Below are 21,675 nucleotides of genomic sequence, written 5' to 3' on the forward strand. Positions count from 1 at the left end.
GGCTAATAGAATGAAACTCCGGCCCTGGGTCAGTCCGGAATTCTGCAGAATTACCACTGGCATCCTGCCATAACTTGGTTGAGATATCAGTGGAAACCACGTGCAAAATGACCATGAATGCCATTTAAGCTATTTCTCTTGGATTTCTGTCAGCGTCCTACTGGAATTACTGTGATAAACATGCTGTGTTTCAGGGCCACTATTTAATTTGACTGTAAAAGTCCTAAAATTAGCTTTGACAGCTTCAAATACAGCTCCAAGTGGATGTAAGTTGGCGCATGATTCAAGACTACCCACAATTTGGTGGTCTTATTCAGGAGCTTATAAAGCTGACTATTGGAAATAGAAAAAAAATAAGCATCATATAATGGGATTTGGGGTAGGGAGCTGAGCTGCACAGAAAATATTCTCTGCAGGTGTGTGCCATTTTAAAATATTAATTTGCATTTCTAAAAAAGACAATTTTGTGGCGTGGTTGTTTTCTTGAGAAACGTTTCCCTACCAGGCATTTATCTATCTTATACTGATTCGTCATTTTGGTTTCCCGTGAAATTTGTTAAATTGGAACTGTAGATCCCAATACAGAAGGGCAGTGCTTTGCCTCTGGGGCTTCCTGTCCTATCTATATTGGATTTATCTACAAGGTTGAAAAGGAAAATGCATAATAGCAAGAATCAGGGCCGAGGTTATTTTACGACACCAATCTTAGAGGCTTCTCAAGGGATATAGCAGAGTTCTGTCTCAGTCAAAGGAAATAAATCAGCAATTTGATGCAATTGAGATTTCAAGAACCCTCTCTGGGGCAGTCACAAGCCATGTAGCTTTTGCCCTCTTACCAGTATGTTGGCTGGTATTACATTATGTAATAGATACTCTTAGCAAGTCTAAAGCACTAATCCAATCAGGAGCTTTAAATAGCACTGCAAACTTCCCGGAAACCAAGAACTGTGATTGTACTCGAAAGAGTTGCAATCTGTGACTGTTGATAACTCGAAAGAGTTTCAAGGACTATGTGTGAATAGATAATAATTATCATCTGTGGATTGTAATTGGATCACTGCCTTATTGAGAGGTATCTTTTTTTAATTGGGCAATCCTGATGTAAGACCAAAGTACAAAGTGCAAGGCACTGCCAAGGTTGAAAAGAATTGGACAGAAAGAGATGAATTTAATAGTTAAAATAGGATGATGTCAAGATTGTTTCTTTTTTTGATTTATTGGAGGAAGAGAAGACTCAGGCAAGTAAAGAATTGTGTATCAAAAACAGAAAATGCTGGAAAAACTCAGCAGGATCTGTGGAGAGAAAACGGAGTTAACATTTCGAGTCCGTATGATCCTTCTTCAGCTCTGGATGTGGGCATTGTTGGCCAGGCCAGAATTTTTATTTCCTTTCTCTAATTGTCCTTGAGAAGGTTGTAGTGAGCCGCCTCCTTAAACCACTGCAGTCCATGTGGTGTAGGTAAACCCACAATGCTGTTTGGGGGAGAGTTCCAGGACTTTGACCCAATGACACTGAAGGAATGGCGATATATTTCCAAGTCAAGATGGTTTGTGGCTTGGAGGGGAACTTCCAGGTGGTGGTGTTCCCAAACATCAGCTGCCCTTGTCCTTCTAGGTGGAAGAGGTCACGGGTTTGGGAGCTGCTGTCGAAGGAACCTTGGTGAGTTGTTGCAGTACATCTTGTTGATGGTACACATTGCTGCCATTGTGCACTGGTATGGAGGGAGTGGATGTTGGAGGGAGTGAATGCGGTGCCAAACAAGCGGGCTGCTTTGTCCAGGATGGTGTCAAGCTTCTTGAGTGTTGATGGAGCTGCACTTATCCAGGCAAGTGGAGAATATTTTATCATACTCTTGACTTGTGCCTTGTAGATGGTGGACAGGTTTTGGGGACACAGGATGTGAGTTACACGCTGCAGAATTCCCAGCTTCTGACCTGTTCTTGTAGCCACAGTATTTATATGGCTGTTTCAGTTCAGTTTCTGGTCAATGGTAACCCCCAGGGTATTGACAGTGGGGGATTCAGCAGTAATGTCAACGAATGTAAAAAGGGCATGGTTGGATTCTTTCTTGTTGGCGAGGTTGGCACTTGTGTGACATGAATGTTACTTGCCACTTGTCAGCTCAAGCTTGAATGTTGTCCAACTCTTGCTGCATATGGGCACGGAGTGCTTCAGTATCTGAGGAGTCGCGAATGGTGCTGAACATTGTGCAATCATCAGTGAACATCCCCACTTCTGACCTTATGATGAATGGAAGGCCATTGATGAAGCAGCTGAAGATGGTTGGGCCAAGTACATTACCCTGAGGGATTCCTGCAGTGATGTCCTGGGACTGAGATGATTGACCTCCAAAAACCACAACCATCTTCCTTTGTGCTAGGTATGACTCCAACCAGTGGAAAGTTTTCCCATTGACTCTGGTTTTGCTAGGGCTCCTTGATGCCATACTTGGTTCAATGTGGCCTTAATGTCAAGGGAAGTCACTCTCACCTCACCCCTTGAGTCCATATTTGGACCAAGGCTGAAATGAGGTCAAGAGCTGAATGGCCCTGGTGGATCCCAAACTGAGTGTCAGTAAGCAGGTTGTATCTGAATAAGTACTGCTTGATAGCACTGTCAATGACCTCTTCCATCACTTTGCTAATGATCGAGAGTAGACTGATGGTGATAATTGGCTGGGTTGGATTTGTCCGTTTTTTGAGGACAGGACATACCTGGGCAGTTTTCCACATTGCTGGGTAGATGCCAATATTGTAGATGGACTTTGAGCACAAGTGTTCAGTATCATTTTTGGAATTTTGTCAGAGCCCTTAGCCTTTGCAGATTCCAGTGCCTTCAGCCATTTCTTGATATCACATGGAGTGAATTGAATTGGCTGAAGACTGGTATCTGTGATGCCGTGGGCCTCTGGAGGAGGCTGAGATGGATCATCCACTTGGCACTTCTGGCTGAAGATTGTTGCAAATGCTTCATCCTTGTCTTTTGCACTGATGTGCTGGGCTCCCCCAGCATTGAGGATGGGGATAATTGTGGAGATTACTCCTTTAGTGAGTTGTTAAATTGTCCACCACCATTCATGACTGAATGTGGCAGGACTGTAGAACTTAGATGTGATTGGTTGATTGTGGGATTTCTTAGCTCTGTCTATCGCATGCTGCTTTCACTATTTGGCATGCAAGTAGTCCTGATGCTGTAGCTTCACCAGGTTGACACCTCATTTTTAGGTATGCCTGGTGCTGCTCCTGGCATGCCCTCCTGCAGCCTTCATTGAACCAGGGTTGATCCCCAGGCTTGATGTTAATGGTAGAGTGGAGGATATGCCGGGCCATGAGGCTACAGATTGTGTTTGAGTACAATTCTGCTGCTGCTGATGGCCCACAGCACCTCATGGATGCCCAGTCTTGAGATGCTAGATCTGTTCAAAATCTATCCTATTTAGCACAGTGGTAGTGGCACACAACATGATGGAGAGTATCCTCAATATGAAGGTGGTGCTTGGTCTCCATAAGGACTGTGTGGTGGTCACTCCTACCAATACTGTTACAGACAGATGCATCTGTGGCTGGTAGATTGGTGAGCACAAGGTCAAACAGGTATTTCCCTCTTATTGGTTCCCTCACCACCTGCCGCAGACCTAGCCTGGCAGCTATGTCCTTTAGGTCTCAGCCACTCTTGGTGATGGACATTTGAAGTCCCCCACCCAGAGTACATTCTATGCCCTTGCCACCCACAGTGCTTCCTCCAAGTGATGTTCAACATGGAGGAGCACTGATTCATCAGCTGAGGGGGTATGGTAGGTGGTAACCAGCAGGATGTTTCCTTGCCCATGTTTGACCCGATTCCATTAAACTGCGTGGGGTCCAGTGTCAATGTTGAGAATGCTCAGGGCAACTCCCTCCCAATTGTATACCACTGTGCCACTACCTCTGGTCAGTCTATCCTGTAGGTGGGACAGGACATGTCTAGGGATGGTGATGGTGGTGTCTGGGACATTATCTATAAGGTATGATTCAGTGAGGATGACTATGTCAGGCTGTTGCTTGACTAGTCTGTGAGACAGCTCTCCCAATTTTGGCACAAACCCCCAGAAGTTAGTAAGGAGGACTTTGCAGGGTCGACAGGGCTGAGTTTGCACTTGTCATTTCCGGTGCCTAGGTCAGTGCCAGGTGGTCATTCCAGTTTTATTTCGTTTTGTAGACTTTGTAGTGGTTTGATACAACCGAGTGGCTAGCTATACCATTTTAGAGGGAGTCAAGAATCAACCACATTGTTGTGGGCCTTCCCTAAAGGGCATTAGTGAACCAGGTGGACTTTTACAGCAATTGACAATGATTTCATGGTCAGTATTGCTGAGACTAGCTATTTAAGTCCAGATTTATTAACTGAAGTTCAATTCCACCAGCTGCTGTGGTGTGATTCAGACCCATGTCCCCAGAGCATGAATGTCCACTGGCATTACCACTACCCCACCACCTTCACTTTTTGTATAGTTCCATGGAATCTTTCTACGCACTCCTCGGAAGGCAGACCAGGTTTAATGTCTCATCCGAAAAATAGCATGTCCAGCAGTGCAGCACTCCCTCAGTACTGCTCTGAAATGTCAGCCAGGATTACGTGCTCAAGTTTCTGATAAATTAGAATGCTATCTGAGAAACATGGTACCTCAACTTGGAAGCAGCATTTGAAAGCTGGATTGATTGCTTAACAGATCCTGATAACACGGAGCATCCATGCCAGTTTAAGTACTCCCAGTTTCCCACTTATCATCTCTCCCACCATCTTATAAATGCATTAGAAGTACCAAGCCACTAAACTACATGATATAACACTGGGCAGAAGATTCATAGGACCCTGAAGAAATATTCTCATAGTTAAAACATGAACTTTGTAAAAAAAATTTGGACGGACAATATATTAAAGTTAAAAGTGTGTCAGAAGTAATATTTATAAATAAGTAGAATAAATTTAATATGTTACCTGCATTTTGAAACAAGTCTCTCTGATTTGCACTCATTAAATTTATATCGATACAATGATGTATCTAACAGATAAGTAGGGCAGTAGGGTTAAAACCAAAGTGACCATGGATTAAACTTTTGTCAATACAAGTTCATTTGAAGCAGGATCAGATTTTATAAGAGGCTCCTTTGAAGTTGGCTCCTTTGTTATGTTTATAAAACTGGGATCCTAGTTGGTCTCACTGCAGGCCAGTCTTGAACTTGTCAAACAATGCACCACAAGTTAAAACCAAATATGATGTTAAAATAACTGACATTAACTTAATTTCTCCATTTTTGTTTTGACAGAAGCTTGGCAAATAACAACCTGAAGACACTTCCAAAGGATGTATTCAAAGGGCTGGATGCCTTGACTAATGTGTAAGAATGATCTGTAATTCTGATTGTTTACGTTGCTGATCTAATGGCATTGTAAGCATTTATGCAAAATAACATACTATAATAGATAAAAGCAAAGAACTGCGGATGCTGGAAATCCAAAACAAAAACAGAAACAGTAATACCTGGAAAAACTCAGCAGGTCGGGCAGCATCGGCGGAGAAGAGCACAGTTGACGTTTCGAGTCCTCATCACCCCACCCCCCCCCGACCTTAAACCAGCTTATATTTCACCCCTTTCCTATTTTTACTTAGTTCTGTTGAAGGGTTATGAGGACTCGAAACGTCAACTGTGCTCTTCTCCGCAGATGCTGCCAGACCTGCTGAGTTTTTCCAGGTATTTCTGTTTCTGTTTTTGTTTAACATACCATAATACTTTAAAAGGCTCTCTGACACATCATAAATTCCAAAACAATGAGGGAGTGGGGTGGGGGTGCGGTGGGTAGCACAAAATGGACTTTCTAGATTGGCTGTCCATGTTACACCCTATCTGATTTTCTGTTCTACTGTGTAAAATTGGCTGCCAATTCACTGTTGCCTGTTTTGCATCACTGTCAAAGATCAATTTTCACTGTCCTCTCTCATATCATTTGTAGAATGCCTCCTGAATCCATGAGTTTGCAAGTTTTTAAGCAATTAAGAGGAGTGCAGTATTTTGGGAGCGTAAACAGGGTGTCAAAAGATTACTGCACGATCATTTATACTATTTTACTGGGACTCTGACAATTTTGCATCAAAGTTGTAGTGAAAGATCAAGTGAACACCTGTGGAATTCGACCACAACATGTTTTAGACAAGTCTGATTCTGAAAAATAAAAGGTCTGAATATAGAATGTGGTGTGCAAATAAAAACCATACAGTAAATAAAGTGGCCATACAGGGGAGGCGATGGTGCAGTGGTTTTGTTGCAGGACTAGTAATCCAGAGACCCGGGGCAGAATATTGAGCTCGGCGAGCGGGCGAGTGCCCGACCCAGCTGAGCATATAATGATGTGCGATGACGTTGGGCGAGTGTCCCGACCTCATCGCATAGACCTGTGATATTTTGTTCGGCAGGCATGCGCCGGAGTCAGCAACGCGCCCGCCGACAATTAAAAGGACTACTAAGGCCATTAAAAAGGTAATTCATTTCAAATTTATGCTGCCTGTCCAACCTTACAGTGGGTGGGCAGACGAAAACGCCAAGCGGACTTTGCACTTTTTAGGAAACCTCATCCATGGGCAGGATGAGGTTTCCTGGAGCAAATAAAAATAAAATAAAAATTTCACACTTGAATGAGAAACATGTCCCTGCTCATGACAGAGTCACATGAGGGGACATGTTTTATGACATTTTTATTCTCTTCATTATGTTTTTTAAACAGCGCTTCATCTCCCTGAGACAGCGCCGTGCCTCAGGGAGATTGAAGCGCTCTTTCCCCCACATGTGTGAAGTTTGCTTTGGGCCTGCTCGCCCTCCTCTCCCTGCTCGCACAGGCATCGCTGAGCGCTGCTGCTCACGTTCCACGCTGGGCTGGCCTTAATTGGCCCACCCGTGTAAAATCGCGGTGCGGTGCTGATCATGGGTGGCGGCCGGTTTCCCAGCCGTACCCCACCGAGCGCCCCTGCCAAGGGCAAAATTCTGCCCCCAGAGTAATATTCTGAGAATCCAGGTTCGAATTCCTCCATGGCAGATGGTAGAATTTGAATTTAATTTAAAAAAAATTAATGATGACCATGAAACCATTGGCGATTGTCGTAAAAACCCATCTGGTTCACTAATGTCCTTTAGGGAAGGGAATCTACCGTCCTTACCTGGTCTGGCCTACATGTGACTCCAGACCCACAGCAAAGTGGTTGACTCTTACATGCCCTCTGAAATGGCCCACTCAGCCATTCAGTTGTATCAAACCACTGCAAAGTCTCAAAAAAGGAATGAAACCGGACGGACCACCCGGCATTGACCCAGGCACCGGCAAACTCAGCCCTATTCACCTGCAAAGTCCTCCTTACTAACATGTGGGGACTAGTGCCAAAATTGGGAGAGTTGTCTCACAGACTAGTCAAGCAACAGCCTGACATGATCATCCACGCGGAATCATACCTTACAGACAATGTCCCAGACATCACCATCACCATCCCTGGGTATGTCCTGTCCCACTGATAGAGGTAGCGGCACAGTGATTTACAGTTGGGAGGGAGTTGCCCTGGGAGTCATCGACTCTGGATCCCATGAAGTCTCATGACATCAGGTCAAACATGGGCAAGGAAACCTCCTGCTGATTACCATGCACCGCTCTCCCTCAGCCGATGAATCAGTGCTCCTCCATGCTAAACATCACTTGGAGGAAGCACTGAGGGTGAAAAGGGCGCAGAATGTACTCTGGGTGTACACGAAAAGCAGGACAAATCCAACCCGGCCAATTACCGTCCCATCAGTCTAGTCTCAATCATCAGTAAAGTAATGGAAGAGCTCATCAACAGTGCTATCAAGTGGCACTTGCTTAGGAATAACCTGCTCACTGACGCCCAGTTTGGATTGCGCCAGGGCCGCTCAGCTCCTGACCTCATTACAGCCTTGGTTTAAACATGGACAAAAGAGCTGAACTCCCAAGATGAGGTGAGAGTGACTGCCCTTGACATCAAGGCCGCATTTGACCGAGTGGGGCACTTCAATGTCCATCACCAAGAGCGGCTCGGTAGCACCACTACTGACTGAGCTGGCCGAGTCCTAAAGGACATAGCTGCTAGACTGGGTTTGTGGCAGGTGGCGAGGGAACCAACAAGAGAGAAAAACATACTTGACCTCATCTTCACCAACCTGCCTGTTGCAGATGCATCTGGCCATGACAGTATCGGTTGGAGTGATCATCGCACAGTTGTTGTGGAGATGAAGTCCTGCCTTCACATTGAGGATACCCTCCACTGTGTTGTGTGACACTATCACCGTGCTAAATGGGATAGATTTCGAACAGATCTAGCAACTCAAGACTGAGAATCCATGAGGCGCTGTGGGCCATCAACAGCAGCAGAATTGTACTTGAACGCAATCTGTAACCTCATGGCCTGGCATATCCCCCACTCTACCACAACCAGCAAGCCATGAGATCAACCCTGGTTCAATGAAGAGTGCAGGAGGGCATGCCAGGAGCAGCACCAGGCATACCTAAAAATGAGGTGTCAACCTGATGAAGCTATAACACAGGACTAGTTGCGTGCCAAACAGCATAAGCAGCAAGTGATAGACAGAGCTAAGTGATCCCACAACCAATGGATCAGATCCAAACTCTGCAGTCCTGCCACATCCCGTCGTGAATGCTCGTGGACAATTAAACAACTCACCGGAAGAGGAGACTCCACAAATACCCCCACACTCCATGATGGGGGGGCTCAGCACATCAGTGCAAAAGACAAGGCTGAAGTGTTTGCTACAATCTTCAGCCAGAAGTGCCAAGTGGATGATCCATCTCGGCCTCCTCCAGAGGCCCCAGCACCACAGATGCCAGTCTTTAGCCAATTCAATTCATTCCATGTAATATCAAGAACTTGCTCCAGAACTTGCCACGCCCCTAGCCAAGCTGTTCCAGTGCAGTTTCAACACTGGCATCTACCCAGCAATGTGGAAAATTGCCTAGGTATGTCCTGTACACCAAAAGCAGGACAAATCCAACCCAGCCAATTACCACCCCATCAGTCTACTTTCGATCATCAGTAAAGTAATGGAAGGTGTCATCACTAGTGCTATCAAATGGCATTTGCTTAGCTATAACCTGCTCACTGACGCCCAGGTTGGGTTCTGCCAGGGCCACTCAGCTCCTGACCTCATTACAGCCTTGGTTCAAACATGGACAAAAGAGCTTAACTCCCAAGGTGAGGTGAGAGTGACTGCCCTTGACTTCAAGGCCGCATTTAACCAAGTGTGGAATCAAGGAGCCCTAGCAAAACTGGAGTCAATGGGAATCAGGGGAAAACTCTCCACTGGTTGGAGTCATACCTAGCACAATGGAAGATGGTTGTGATTGTTGGAGGTCAGTCATCTCAGCTCCAGGACATCACTGCAGAAGTTCCTCAGGGTAGTGTCCTCAGTCCAACCATCTTCAGCTGTTTCATCAATGACTTTCCTTCCAGCATAAGGTCAGAAGTCGGGATGTTTGCTGATGTTTGCACAATGTTCAGCACCATTCGTGACTCTTCAGATACTGAAGCAGTCCATGTCCAAATGCAGCAAGACTTGGACAATATCCAGGCTTGGGCTGACAAGTGGCAAGTAACATTCACACCACACAAGTGCCAGGCAATGACAATCTCCAACAAGAGAGAATCTAACCATCGCCCCTTGATGTTTAATGGCATTACAACACTAAATCCCCCACTATCAACATCCTGGGGGTTAACATTGACCAGAAGCTGAACTGGACTAGCCAGATAAATACTGTGGCTACAAGAGCAATTCAGAGGCTAGGAATCCTGTGATAAGTTACTCACCTCCTGACTCCCCAAAACCTATCCACCATCTACAAGGCACAAGCCAGGAGTGTGATGGAATACTCCCCACTTGCCTGGATGAGTGCAGCTCCCACAACACTCAAAAGCTTGACACTGTCCAGGGCAAAGTAACCCGCTTGATTGGCACTACATCCACAAACATTCACTCCCTCCACCACCGACGCAAAGCGGCAGCAGTGTGTACCATTTCGAAGATGCGTTGCAAGAATTCACCAAGGCTCCTTAGACAGCACCTTCCGAACCCACTACCATCTAGAAGGACAAGGGCAGCAGATGGGAACACCACCACCCGGAAGTTCCCCTCCAAGTCACTCACCATCCTGACTTGGAAATATATTGCTGTTCCTTCACTGCTGCTGGGTCAAAATCCTGGAACTCCTTTCCAAACAGCACTCAGGTGTATCTACACCACATGGACTGCAGTGATTCAAGAAGGCAGCCCACCACAGCCTTCTCAAGGGCAACTAGGGATAGGCAATAAATACTGGCCCAGCCAGCAAAGCCCACATCCTGTGAATGAATTAAAAAAATGCACTCAAGCCCAAAGGCTCATTAGGTGGTGGAATGGTCATGACATTTTCCTGATCTACCAGTGTATGTTCAGTGCAAGATCAGCAGAAACCACACAGAAATTTAGATAAATGGCTATTTATGCCATTTTGCTGTGTTCTGTGCCAATCTCCTTCTGTGGTTATGGTAGGAGATTGGACGAAATCATGCAGGCACTGATTACACAATAGGGATTCAAGGTCAATATCTTCCTAGCTCCAAGTGCAATCTGTACATCATTTTCATCTTCTTAGCAGATGCCCTACAAGATTTTTTTGTCCATGGGAGTAGTTTTAATCTACCCATCTGGCTGGACCTGACAGAATTGATCAACTGCTTGTTTTATGCCCAATCTGATTTTACTTTCCATTAAAGTCAACTAATCTTTTCTGAGCATCTGAGACAGGAAAGGGTACAGTAGGGTTGGTCAGGTGCTGCTTGCCTCCATTCCACATGTTTTGGATGAGGTCTTTGTTTCAGGCAATCACCTCTTGTAGCTGGACTGTCCAATACTGTCAACTGCCTTCCATCTTACAGTGGTAGGTGTATCCTTGACTGCCTTCCTGACTATATGGATTGGAATATGTGCTACTTCTGATTCCACATCTGCTAGACTGCTTAAATCCATTGTGTGGCGGAAGAGCCTCATCAACAGGGGGAATAGATTTTAAGATTCTCCAGGATATCCATCTGACGTTGGGACTTTGCTAGATTGCAGGTTTTGACCAATTTTTGGATATTATTGGCTGGGATTGGAGAATCTACCTTGTGCGACCTCTTCTCAGGCATTTGCAGGCTTGAGTAGGCAGCTAGATGCCTGTAATTTCCTGTTGAGCAGCTTGAATCTCTGAGATAGTAACCTCCTTACTGATTTATATTGAATGCTGATCATCTCACCAGTTGCTTTGTGAAGTGATGTCTCTGGTTCTGTTCCTGATTGCAGTATATACAAGGGAAGCTTCCTAGACTTCTCTCTATGTTCATAATAGCTAGTCCTTGTTTAGCACAGTATTCCTGTATGCTACAGCTCACCTGAAATTTGTTCCTGGATAAGGATGGAGTGGACAGTTTGTCACTCTCTGTCAGCTATGTGCTCTGTGTGGAGTTTGTTCCATTTTGCTGTCAATCAGAGGATCTTCTGGATAAAGAAGAGACATTTACCTTATTTTATTCAATCACAGGATATGGGTATTTTGGGCAAAGCCAGTAATTATTGCCCATCCCAATTGTCCTCCAGACAATAGAGTAGCTAGCTTGTTAGGCGATTTCAGATGGCAAATAAGAACCAATCATGTTGCTGTGGGTCTGGACTTACATATAGGCCAGACAGGAGAAGGATGGTAGGTTTCCAGATGGGATTTACTATCATCATTACTGATACTAGCTTTTTATTCCGGATTTAATTAGTTGAATTCAACTTCCACATCCACTATGGTGGGATTTTAACTCATATCTCCAGAGCGTCAATCCAGGCCTCTTGGTTACTAATCTAGTAACATAACCATTATAATAAAGGCAAAATACTGCGGATGCTGGAAATCTGAAACAAAAACAAAAAATGCTGGAAAAACTCAGCAGGTCTGACAGCATCTGTGGAGAGAAAGCCAGAGTTAACGTTTCGAGTCTGTATGACTCTTCTTCAGAGCTGGGCGTAAGGGTATGAAACTGAGTCCTTTGCTGAGTACTGAATGTTCAGCATCAGAGAGGGAAAGCTCAGGGGGTATGGTGAATACACAGGACGGGCTGGGATTAGAAGATGGGATGGGGTCAGAGGGACGTGAAGGGGTGGAGGGTCCTGGATGCGTATTGGTATCAATGAGATGTTGGAGCTTAGCACCTGAAAGAAAGAGACAAAGTTTCTTGTTAAGGTGTCGGATGAGATGAAGAATAAAATGAAACTGGGAGAAAGGACAGCTTTGAGATAGGGTGAGTCGGTGCTGCTGGAGGGAGAGGTCGAGTGTGTTCATATGGCGGCGCATGACACTGAGTGTGGATCTCAGGATGCGGCGAGAACAGCAGTCTGAGGAGCGTTGTATATCCCGGAGATACCTGTAATCCTGGGTGGATTCGAAACACGAGGGATGGAACTTCAGTTGGAATCTACGTGGGGTAAGTCGGAGACGGAGACAGTCACTGAGGAAGGAAATATGGCTGTGAAAGCGGGTTTTAATAAACACCTTGTCAAACACCAGGAGAGAAATGGAAAGCAATGAAGGTGAATAGGGCAAAAGAGACAAGTGGAAATCCTGTCGGAGAGAACAGCAGTACTTCTTCAAGGTAGGCATTCCTGGAAGAGAAGTGGCAGCGAATTAAACACTAAGATAAAGGCAAAATACTGCGGATGCTGGAAATCTGAAACAAAAACAAAAAATGCTGGAAAACTCAGCAGGTCTGACAGCATCTGTGGAGAGAAAGACAGAGTTAACATTTCGAGTCCGTATGACTTCTTCAGAGCTCATAACCATAAACATAACCATTATACTGCCATACCATTTCAATTGCAAACAGTATTCTGATGTCCTCAATTGTCAAAGTCATCTATCTTTGCCATTAAGTTCTGGTCTCTGGTCAGGGGTTAGGACTCTTGGGCTCTTAGTTCCAAAATATTTTTGTCATCTTCAGTGAAATAATCTTCTCACTCTTCCTTGTCAGTGTTCCGTCTGAGTGTTGACCGTGCGGAATTTGCAGAGCGGTGTGTGTCATATGTTAGTGGCGTTCTGAGAGATACTGCTGAGTTTGGTAATCTAGGGTCAAGGTAGTAAAAAGTTCTGCTTAGATTCTGCCCTGAGTTTATTTGTTTTGTTGGGGGTTGTCTTGGCCTTCAAAGGGCAGGAATTCCTAGAGACTAGGAGATATTCTGGGATTGGCAGAGCTGCAGTCATGTTAGTTCACCTTGGCACATCTTGGATTTCTTTCAGCTGACCCTGAATGTGCTGAATGTGCAGGTAAACTATTTATTGGTTTGGATAATGCAATGGTATTGCAGAGACTTTGCTTTGCTCCATGCTTGCACTTAATTGGTAGGTACCGTGTGGTCAACTGCTCACGGGGAGGCAGCCTGGATTTTTAGACAGAGGGTTCTTAGAGAGAAGTTGGGGAGGCTTGAAGCATGAACAGCATGCACCAGTTTTAGTACATTATTGTACAATACCTCGATTTCCGGGTTTCCTCGGACTATAGAACAGAGATCAGTCGATGGCTGGCTGCTTATTTTGGATCTCACTGCACTCTTTCAAGTTGAGTCAGCAGGTTACCTGGTGCACTTAGCACAGAACCTGCTGGCTGATTATTATTGACTCCTATTTTCCCACTCGGTCATACCCAGCAGGAGTGCACAGCTGCAGTTTTAAGCTTCTGGACTTGAACACAGGCACTGTTTTTTTAAGACTACAAGTTAACACCCAGTGAATTGATGACTTGTGGAGTGAATGATTTTGAATTTAAATAATAAATTGATGGAGCTCCTTGCACATTACGTTGATTGGGGCTTAACCTCACCAGAAGCCTTCTTGGAAGATTTGGAAGAGAATTGACAAAGTTAAGTCAGAGTCACTTGGGCATTTCTTGCCTTTCACTGCTGATCTTAACATCTCCTTTGACTGCATGTGTAACAATATAGATAATTGCATATTATTTTAGTGTTACACTTTAGTCAATTAATATCTGTCCAGTAAGCCTTTTTCATCACCTATGTGCAGCTTACCCATATAATTCTTCTGATCATATTGAGAACTACTTACTTCTGCATTGGGAATGCTTTGCACAACCCCCTCCTGCAATGGATGGAAATACATTTAAAAATAATGGAAATAGGTGGGAAAAGAAAAATCTATATAAATTATTGGAAAAAAAGGGGGGGATCGGAAAGAGGGTGGGGATGGAGGAGCGAGTTCATGATCTATAATTGTTGAACTCAATATTCAGTCCGGAAGGCTGTAAATTGCCTAGTTGGAAGATGAGGTGCTGTTCCTCCAGTTTGCGTTGAGCTTCACTGGAACAATGCAGCAGGCCAAGGACAGACATGTGGGCATGAGAGCAGGGTGGAGTGTTGAAATGGCAAGCGACAAGGAGGTCTAGGTAATGCTTGCGGACAGACCGAAGGTGTTCTGCAAAGCGGTCACCCAGTCTGCGTTTGGTCTCTCCAATGTAGAGGAAACCGCATTGGGAGCAACGAATGCAGTAGACTAAATTGAAGGAAGTGCAAGTGAAATGCTGCTTCACTTGAAAGGAGTGTTTGGGCCCTTGGACGATGAGGAGAGGGGAAGTAAAGGGGCAGGTGTTGCACCTTCTGCCGTTGCATGGGAAGGTGCCGTGGGAGGGGGTTGAGGTGTAGGGGGTGATGGTGGAGTGGACCAGGGTGTCCCGGAGGGAACGATCCCTGCGGAATGCCGCCGGGGTGGTGAAGGGAAGATGTGTTTGGTGGTGGCATCATGCTGGAGTTGGCGGAAATGGCGGAGGACCTTTGAATGCGGAGGCTGGTGGGGTGATAAGTGAGGACAAGGGGGACCCTATCATGTTTCTGGGAGTGAGAGGAAGGTGTGAGGGCGGATGCGCGGGTGATGGTTGAGGGCCCTGTCAACCACTGTGGGTGGAAAACCTCGATTAAGGAAGAAGGAAGACATGTCAGAAGAACTGTTTTTGAAAGTGGCATCATCAGAGCAGATGCGACGGAGGCGAAGGAACTGAGAGAATGGGATGGACTCCTTACAGGAAGCGGGGCGTGAGGAGCTGTAGTCGAGGTGGCTGTGGGAGTCGGTAGGCTTGTAATGGATATTGGTGGACTGTCTATCACCAGAAATTGAGACAGAGAGGTCAAGGAAGGGAAGGGAAGTGTCAGAGATAGGCCATGTGAAAATGATGGAGGGGTAGAAATTGGAAGCAAAATTAATAAATTTTTCCAGGTCCAGACGAGAGCATGAAGCAGTACCGAAGTAATCATCGATGTACCGGAGAAAGAGTTGTGTGAGGGGGCCGGAGTAGGACTGGAACAAGGAATGTTCCACATACCCCATAAAGGGCCCATGTGGGTATCCATAGCCACACCTTTTATTTGGAGGAAGTGAGAGGAGTTTAAGGAGAAATTGTTCAGTGTGAGAACAAGTTCAACCAGACGGAGAAGAGTAGTGGTGGATGGGGATTGTTCGGGCCTCTGTTCGAGGAAGAAGCGGAGAGCCATCAGATCATCCTGGTGGGGGGATGGAGGTGTAGAGGGATTGGACGTCCATGGTGAAGAGGAGGCGGTTGGGGCCAGGGAACTGGAAATTGTTGATATGATGTAGGGTGTCAGAGGAATCATGGATGTAGGTGGGAAGGGACTGGACAAGGGGAGAGAGAATGGAGTCAAAATAGCAAGAAATGAGTTCCATAGGGCAGGAACAGGCTGACACGATTGGTCTGCCGGGACAGTCCTGTTTGTGGATTTTGGGTAGGAGGTAGAAGCGAGCCGTCCGAGGTTGGGAGACTGTCAGGTTGGAAGCTGTGGAAGGAAGATCTCCAGAGGAGATGGGGTCAGTAACAGTCCTGGAAATAATGGCTTGATGTTCAGTGGTGGGGTCATGGTCCAGGGGGAGGGAGGAGGAAGTGTCTGCGAGTTGACGTTCAGCCTCTGCGAGGTAGAGGTCAGTGCACCAGACAAAAACAGCACCATCCTTGTCAGCGGGTTTGATGACAATGTCAGGGTTGGACCTGAGAGAACGGAGTGCAGTAAGTTCAGAGAGAGACAGGTTAGAATGGGTGAGAGGAGCAGAGAAATTGAGATGGCTAATGTCACGCCGACAGTTCTCAATGAAAAGATCAAGAGAAGGTAAGAATCCAGAGGGAGGGGTCCAGGTGGAGGGAGAATATTGGAGGTGGGTAAAAGGATCCGTTGAACAGGGAGAGGACTCCTGCCCAAAGAAGTGAGCACGGAGACGAAAGCGGCGGAAGAAGAGTTCAGCATCGTGCCGAGCCCGAAATTCATTGAGATGAGAACGTAAGGGTATGAAACTAAGTTCTTTGCTGAGCACTGAAAGTTCAGCATCGGAGAGGGGAAGGTCAGGGGGTATAGTGAATACACGGCCGGGGCTGGGACTGGAAGACGGGATGGGGTCAGAGGGACAGGCAGGGGTAGAGGGTCCTGGATGGGTGTTGGTGTCGATGAGTTGTTGGAGCTTGCGTTCCTTTGGACCTGAAAGAAAGAGACAAAGTTTCTTGTTGAGGCGTCAGATGTGACGAAGAATAAAATGAAACTGGGGGCACGCGCAGCTTCGAAAAAGGGTGAGTCGGTGCTGCTGGAGGGAGAGGTCGAGTGTGTTCATCTGGCGGCGCATGGCACTGAGTGTGGATCTCAGAATGCGACGAGAACAGCAGTCCGAGGAGCGTTGTATGTCCCGGAGATACCTGTAATCCTGGCTGGGTTCGAAACATGAGGGATGGAACTTCAGTTGAAATCCACGTGGGGTAAGTCGGAGACGGAGACAGTCACTGAGGAAGGAAATATGGCTGTGAAAGTGGGTTTTAGTAGAAACATTTCTTTTTTGATGTCTGGTTAAAACATCGCCAAAGAAAATGAGTTATTCCTGAAACTTTGTTGCTGATGCACCTTTATATTTAATATTCTCACAACAGATTTGGAAAGCAGAAAATAGCTCCTGTTTGTTCACTAGGCTAAGCAAGACATGAAGAAGATACTTTGGAATTGTTTGTTTTTTTTGACTTTCTTATATCCTTAAAGCATGTTGCAAATTTAGTAGTCAAAAAGCTTGGAAAATTAGCTTAAGTTTGTTTAAAATATTCGAATGCAGAGATACTGCAGCCCAGAGCTGTTAAGTCTGGCATTTTCAAACTGTGTGAAGTACCTGTTTTCAAGAACAGGAATAATGACGTTCTTCCATCAGCTGTGAATCACCAATGAACCATTTCTCAATTGGAATTATGTTTCTTTGCAGAGATCTGAGAGGGAATTCTTTTCATTGTGATTGCAAACTGAAATGGCTGGTGGAATGGTTAAGCAGCACAAATGCGACGGTGGATCAGATTGACTGTGCCAGTCCAGTGGAGTATCAGAATGATAAAATTAACAATCTCTCACTGAAGGAATTCGACTGCATAACTACAGGTGATTGCAGCAAATCTCTTTATCAGGATTAAAATGGAAAGACCTAAATCACACCTTAATTAATCCCATTTCCTTTCCTCTTTAATCTTTCAGAATTTGTCCTTGATCAGTCTTTACAGTTTCAGTCCCTTTCAATTGAAGCCTTCACTTTCATGAATGATGCCAACGTTGTTGTCGCTCAGCCTCTCGTGGGGAGGTGCAGCTTTTTTGAATGGGATCATGTGGAGATGGTTTTCAGAAACTATGACATCATTATTGGTATGCTTGGTCAGTTCCCTGAAACAGTGATCGGTGTTGAAATTGAAATGATCTGTCCAAGCTCCCTCGACCCTTTTCCCAATAGGCTGCTGACCACTTGCTGGTTTCCATGTTAACTGATATTGGTAACAGTTTTCTGTCTTCAAGTATTGTTCATCTCTCCTTCAAATCTGCCATCACTGACCTTTTCCTCAAAAAACCAACCCCTTACCCCTCTGTCCATGCAAACTACTTCCCCGTCTTCAACTTCCCTTTTCTCTCAAGTCCTTGAATGTGTTGTTGTCTCTCAAATCTGTGTCCATCTTTCTAGGAACTCCATGTTTGAATCCATCCGATCAGGTTTCTGCCCCTGCTGTAGTACTGAAATGGCTCTTATCACAATCACAAATATCCTACGTAAATGTGACAAAGATAAACTATCCCTCCTCATCCTTCTTGACCTGCCTGCAGCCTTTGACATGGTTGACCACACCATCCTCCTCCAACTCCTCTCTATTGTCATCCTTATCAAATCACAGCTAAAGCATCACTTGCAATGGCTTCTCTTCCTGCTCCTGCACTATTGCTCCTGGTGTATCCCACGGCTCAATTCTTAGCTCCCTTTTATTTCTCATCTACCTGCTATGTCTCAGCAAGATCATCTAAAAACACAGCATAAATTTTCACTTGTACGCTGACAATAGCCAGCTATACCTCACCAACCCTTCTCATTTGACTCCTCCATTGTTGCTAAATTATCACACTGTTTATCTGACATTCCGTACTGGATGAGCAGGAATTTTCTCCAATTAAATATTGGGAAGACTAAAACTGTTGGCTTTGATACATGTGACAAACTCCATTCCCGAGCAACTGACTCCATCCCTCTTCCTGGCAATAGTCGCAACTTTGGTGTCGTGTAATCCAGAGATGAGCTTCAGGCTGCATATTCATGCCATCACTAAGACTACCTATTTTTATCTCCATACCATTGTCTGACTCCGCCCCTGCCAGCTCAACTACTGCTGAAACCCTCATCCATACTTTTATTACTTCTAGACTTGTCTATTCTAATACACTCCTGGCTGGCCTCCCACTTTCTACTCTCTGTAAACTTGTGGTCATCCAAAACATAAGAAATAGGAGCTGGAGTAGGTCATTTTGCCCTTCAAGAGTACTCTGCCATTCAATAAGATCATGACTGATCTTCTACCTGAACTCCACCTTCCTGCACTATCTCCATATCCCTTAATTCCCCATGTAACCAAAAATCTATTGCCCTCTGTCTTGAATGTAGTTATAACTCTCCAGGGTAGAGAATTCCAGAGATTCACAATCCTTTGAGTAAAGAAATTTCTGCTCAGCTTAGTCCTAAATGGCCGACCTCTTATGTAGGAACTGCAATTCCTATTCTAGATTCCACTGTCAATGGAAACATTTTTCAGCATCTATCTTGTCAAGCGCCTTAAAAATGTATAAGCTTCAATTAGATCACTTCTCATTCTTCTAAATTCCAGGGAATATAGGTCTAATCTACCAATCTCCATTCAGGACAATCCCCTCATGCTAGGAACAAGTCTAGTAAACTTCTGTTGCAGTCCTTCTAGGGCAAGTACCAGTATGTCCTTCCATAAATAAGGAGACCAAAAACTGTACTCCAGGTGTGGCCTTGCCAATGTCCTGTATAATTGTAGTAAAATTCCTTTGCTTTTATACTCTGATCCGTTTGTAACAAAAGTCAAAATACCATTAGCCTTCTTAATTGCTTGCTATACTTGTATGCTACCTACTTGATTCATGTACAAGCTCCCTACGCACCAAATCCCTTTCACCCATTACCCCTGTGGTCTTTGACATACATTGGCTCCTGGTTCAGCAGCACTTCTAATTCTCATCCTTGTTTTCAAATCCTGCCATGGCCTCACCCCTCCCTATTTGTGTAATCTCCTCTATCCATATGCGCCTTCTAAGATACCTGTGTTCCTCTAATTCCGGGCTCTTTGTCATCCCCAATTTTAATCGTTCCACCACTGGTGGCTGTGGTGTCAGCTGCCTGGGGCTTATTTCCTGGAATTGCCTTCCTAAACATCTCTGCCTCTCTATCCCTCTTTCATCCTTTGAGACACTCTTTGAAACCTACATTTTTGACCAAACTGTCGGTCACCTGACCTAATATCTGCTTATGTGGCTCGAATTTTGCATTACAACGCTCCTGTGAAGCGCCTTGGGACATTTTATTATGCTAGAGATGGTATATCAATACAAGTTGCTGTTGCAACCTGTCCAGTTTTAGGCCTGGCAATCTGAGATCTCCAGCTTTGGCCTCTTGCCCAACTCTGATTTTCATTGCTTCACTATTAGAGGCCATGCCCTAATTTTAAAAAATTCCTCCCTGAACCTCTGCTTCTCCACTTCTCTTAAGATGCTGTTAAACCTACCTCTTTGATTAAGCTTTTGGTCACCTGTCCTAATATCTCTTAATGTGGCTTGGCACAAAATTTTGTTTTAACACCCTTGGGAAATTTTACTGCTTTAAAGTTGTTGTTAATATAATTATAAAAATGTTTACCCTCAAGCCCCCCTCTCCTGAGACCCTACTCCAGTACCCTTATTCCAACTTTGGACTTGACAAAAAGTAACAGCCCTAACTATGACAACAGTGTTAGGTTCTGTTTTCTCTGCACATTATTAACTAACATTCCTTCTCCTGCTGTAGGCAGCTCTACTGTGTTCTGCAAACCACTGATAATTGATGCTCAGCTGTTTGTCATTGTGGCTCAGCTGTTTGGCGGCTCCCATATCTACAAAAGGGATGGTTTTTCCAACAAGTTCATCAAGATGCAAGATGTGGACAATTTTAAAATCAGAAAACCCAATGACATTGAGACATTTGAAATAGAAGGAGAGTGGTACTTTGTAATTGCAGACACGTCCAAGGCTGGGTCGACTACTGTGTACAAATGGAATGGGAATGGATTCTACTCCCATCAGAGTCTGCATTCTTGGTTCAGAGACACAGATGTGGAATACCTTGAAATAGCTAACAAACCTCATTTAATCCTATCAAGTAGCTCCCAGCGTCCTGTCATCTTCCAGTGGAGTAAAAGCCAGAAGGAGTTTGTGTGGCGCACAGATATCCCTGACATGGAGGATGTCTACGCAGTGAAACATTTTGTCGTCAATGATGACCTCTACATTTGCCTGACCAGATTCATAGGGGACTCCAAAATGCTGAAATGGGAGAACTCCAGGTTTGTGGTGAAACAGTCCTTTCCGTCCCGTGGTGCCATGGTGTTTCAACCTCTCAGAGTAAACAACTGGCAGTATGCCATTCTGGGGAGCGACTACTCCTTCACCCAGATCTACCGCTGGGAAAGCAACAAAGAGAAATTTGTAAAATTCCAAGAACTAAACATTCAGGCTCCACGATCATTTACATTTGTGGTGACAGACAATCGTGAGTTCATGTTCAGCTCCAGTTTCAAAGGGAATACACAAATATACAAACATATCACCATTGATTTGAGCACAATATGAGAAATCATTCAAGTGTATTTAAGGATCAGTACAATGACATCTTAAAAGTAGCTTTGGGTAATAATAATTACATGGACGTGATAATGAAACGTATGCATGATTTATCATTGTTCTGCGATGAATACTATCAGGTTCCGGTTTGCTGGGAAAAATATTTCTATTCCTAGTGTTCATTTTCCCTATTTTCGATCACATTACACATAGTGGTTTCTGAACTCACCATCACACGGTGAGCAATTAACTGTTGTACTTTGCTGACGCAAGCTGTAAATATTTGTGTATTCACATCTGTTACTACAGCAAATATTGAGGTGTACATTTCCATTTATTTATTCTACTGAATGAACAATCTTCCAAATAAAATCTTTACATTTT

General features: G+C 44.8%; 1 protein-coding gene across 1 annotated transcript in view; it reads left to right on the forward strand.

Annotated features, from left to right (window-relative positions):
* Nucleotides 1-21,675, forward strand: part of LOC144680002 (leucine-rich glioma-inactivated protein 1-like) — a 66,957-nt gene extending 45,282 nt beyond the window's left edge. The window contains exons 5-8 of the mRNA XM_078541075.1: nt 5,308-5,379; nt 17,357-17,526; nt 17,620-17,784; nt 20,480-21,675. Of these exons, the coding sequence (XP_078397201.1) occupies nt 5,308-5,379; nt 17,357-17,526; nt 17,620-17,784; nt 20,480-21,300 (1,228 nt within the window). The 3' untranslated portion in view covers nt 21,301-21,675. The remainder of the gene's footprint in view (nt 1-5,307; nt 5,380-17,356; nt 17,527-17,619; nt 17,785-20,479) is intronic.

The sequence above is a fragment of the Cetorhinus maximus genome, chromosome 4 (genome assembly GCF_964194155.1).
Source record: "Cetorhinus maximus chromosome 4, sCetMax3.hap1.1, whole genome shotgun sequence".
NCBI lineage: Eukaryota > Metazoa > Chordata > Chondrichthyes > Lamniformes > Cetorhinidae > Cetorhinus > Cetorhinus maximus.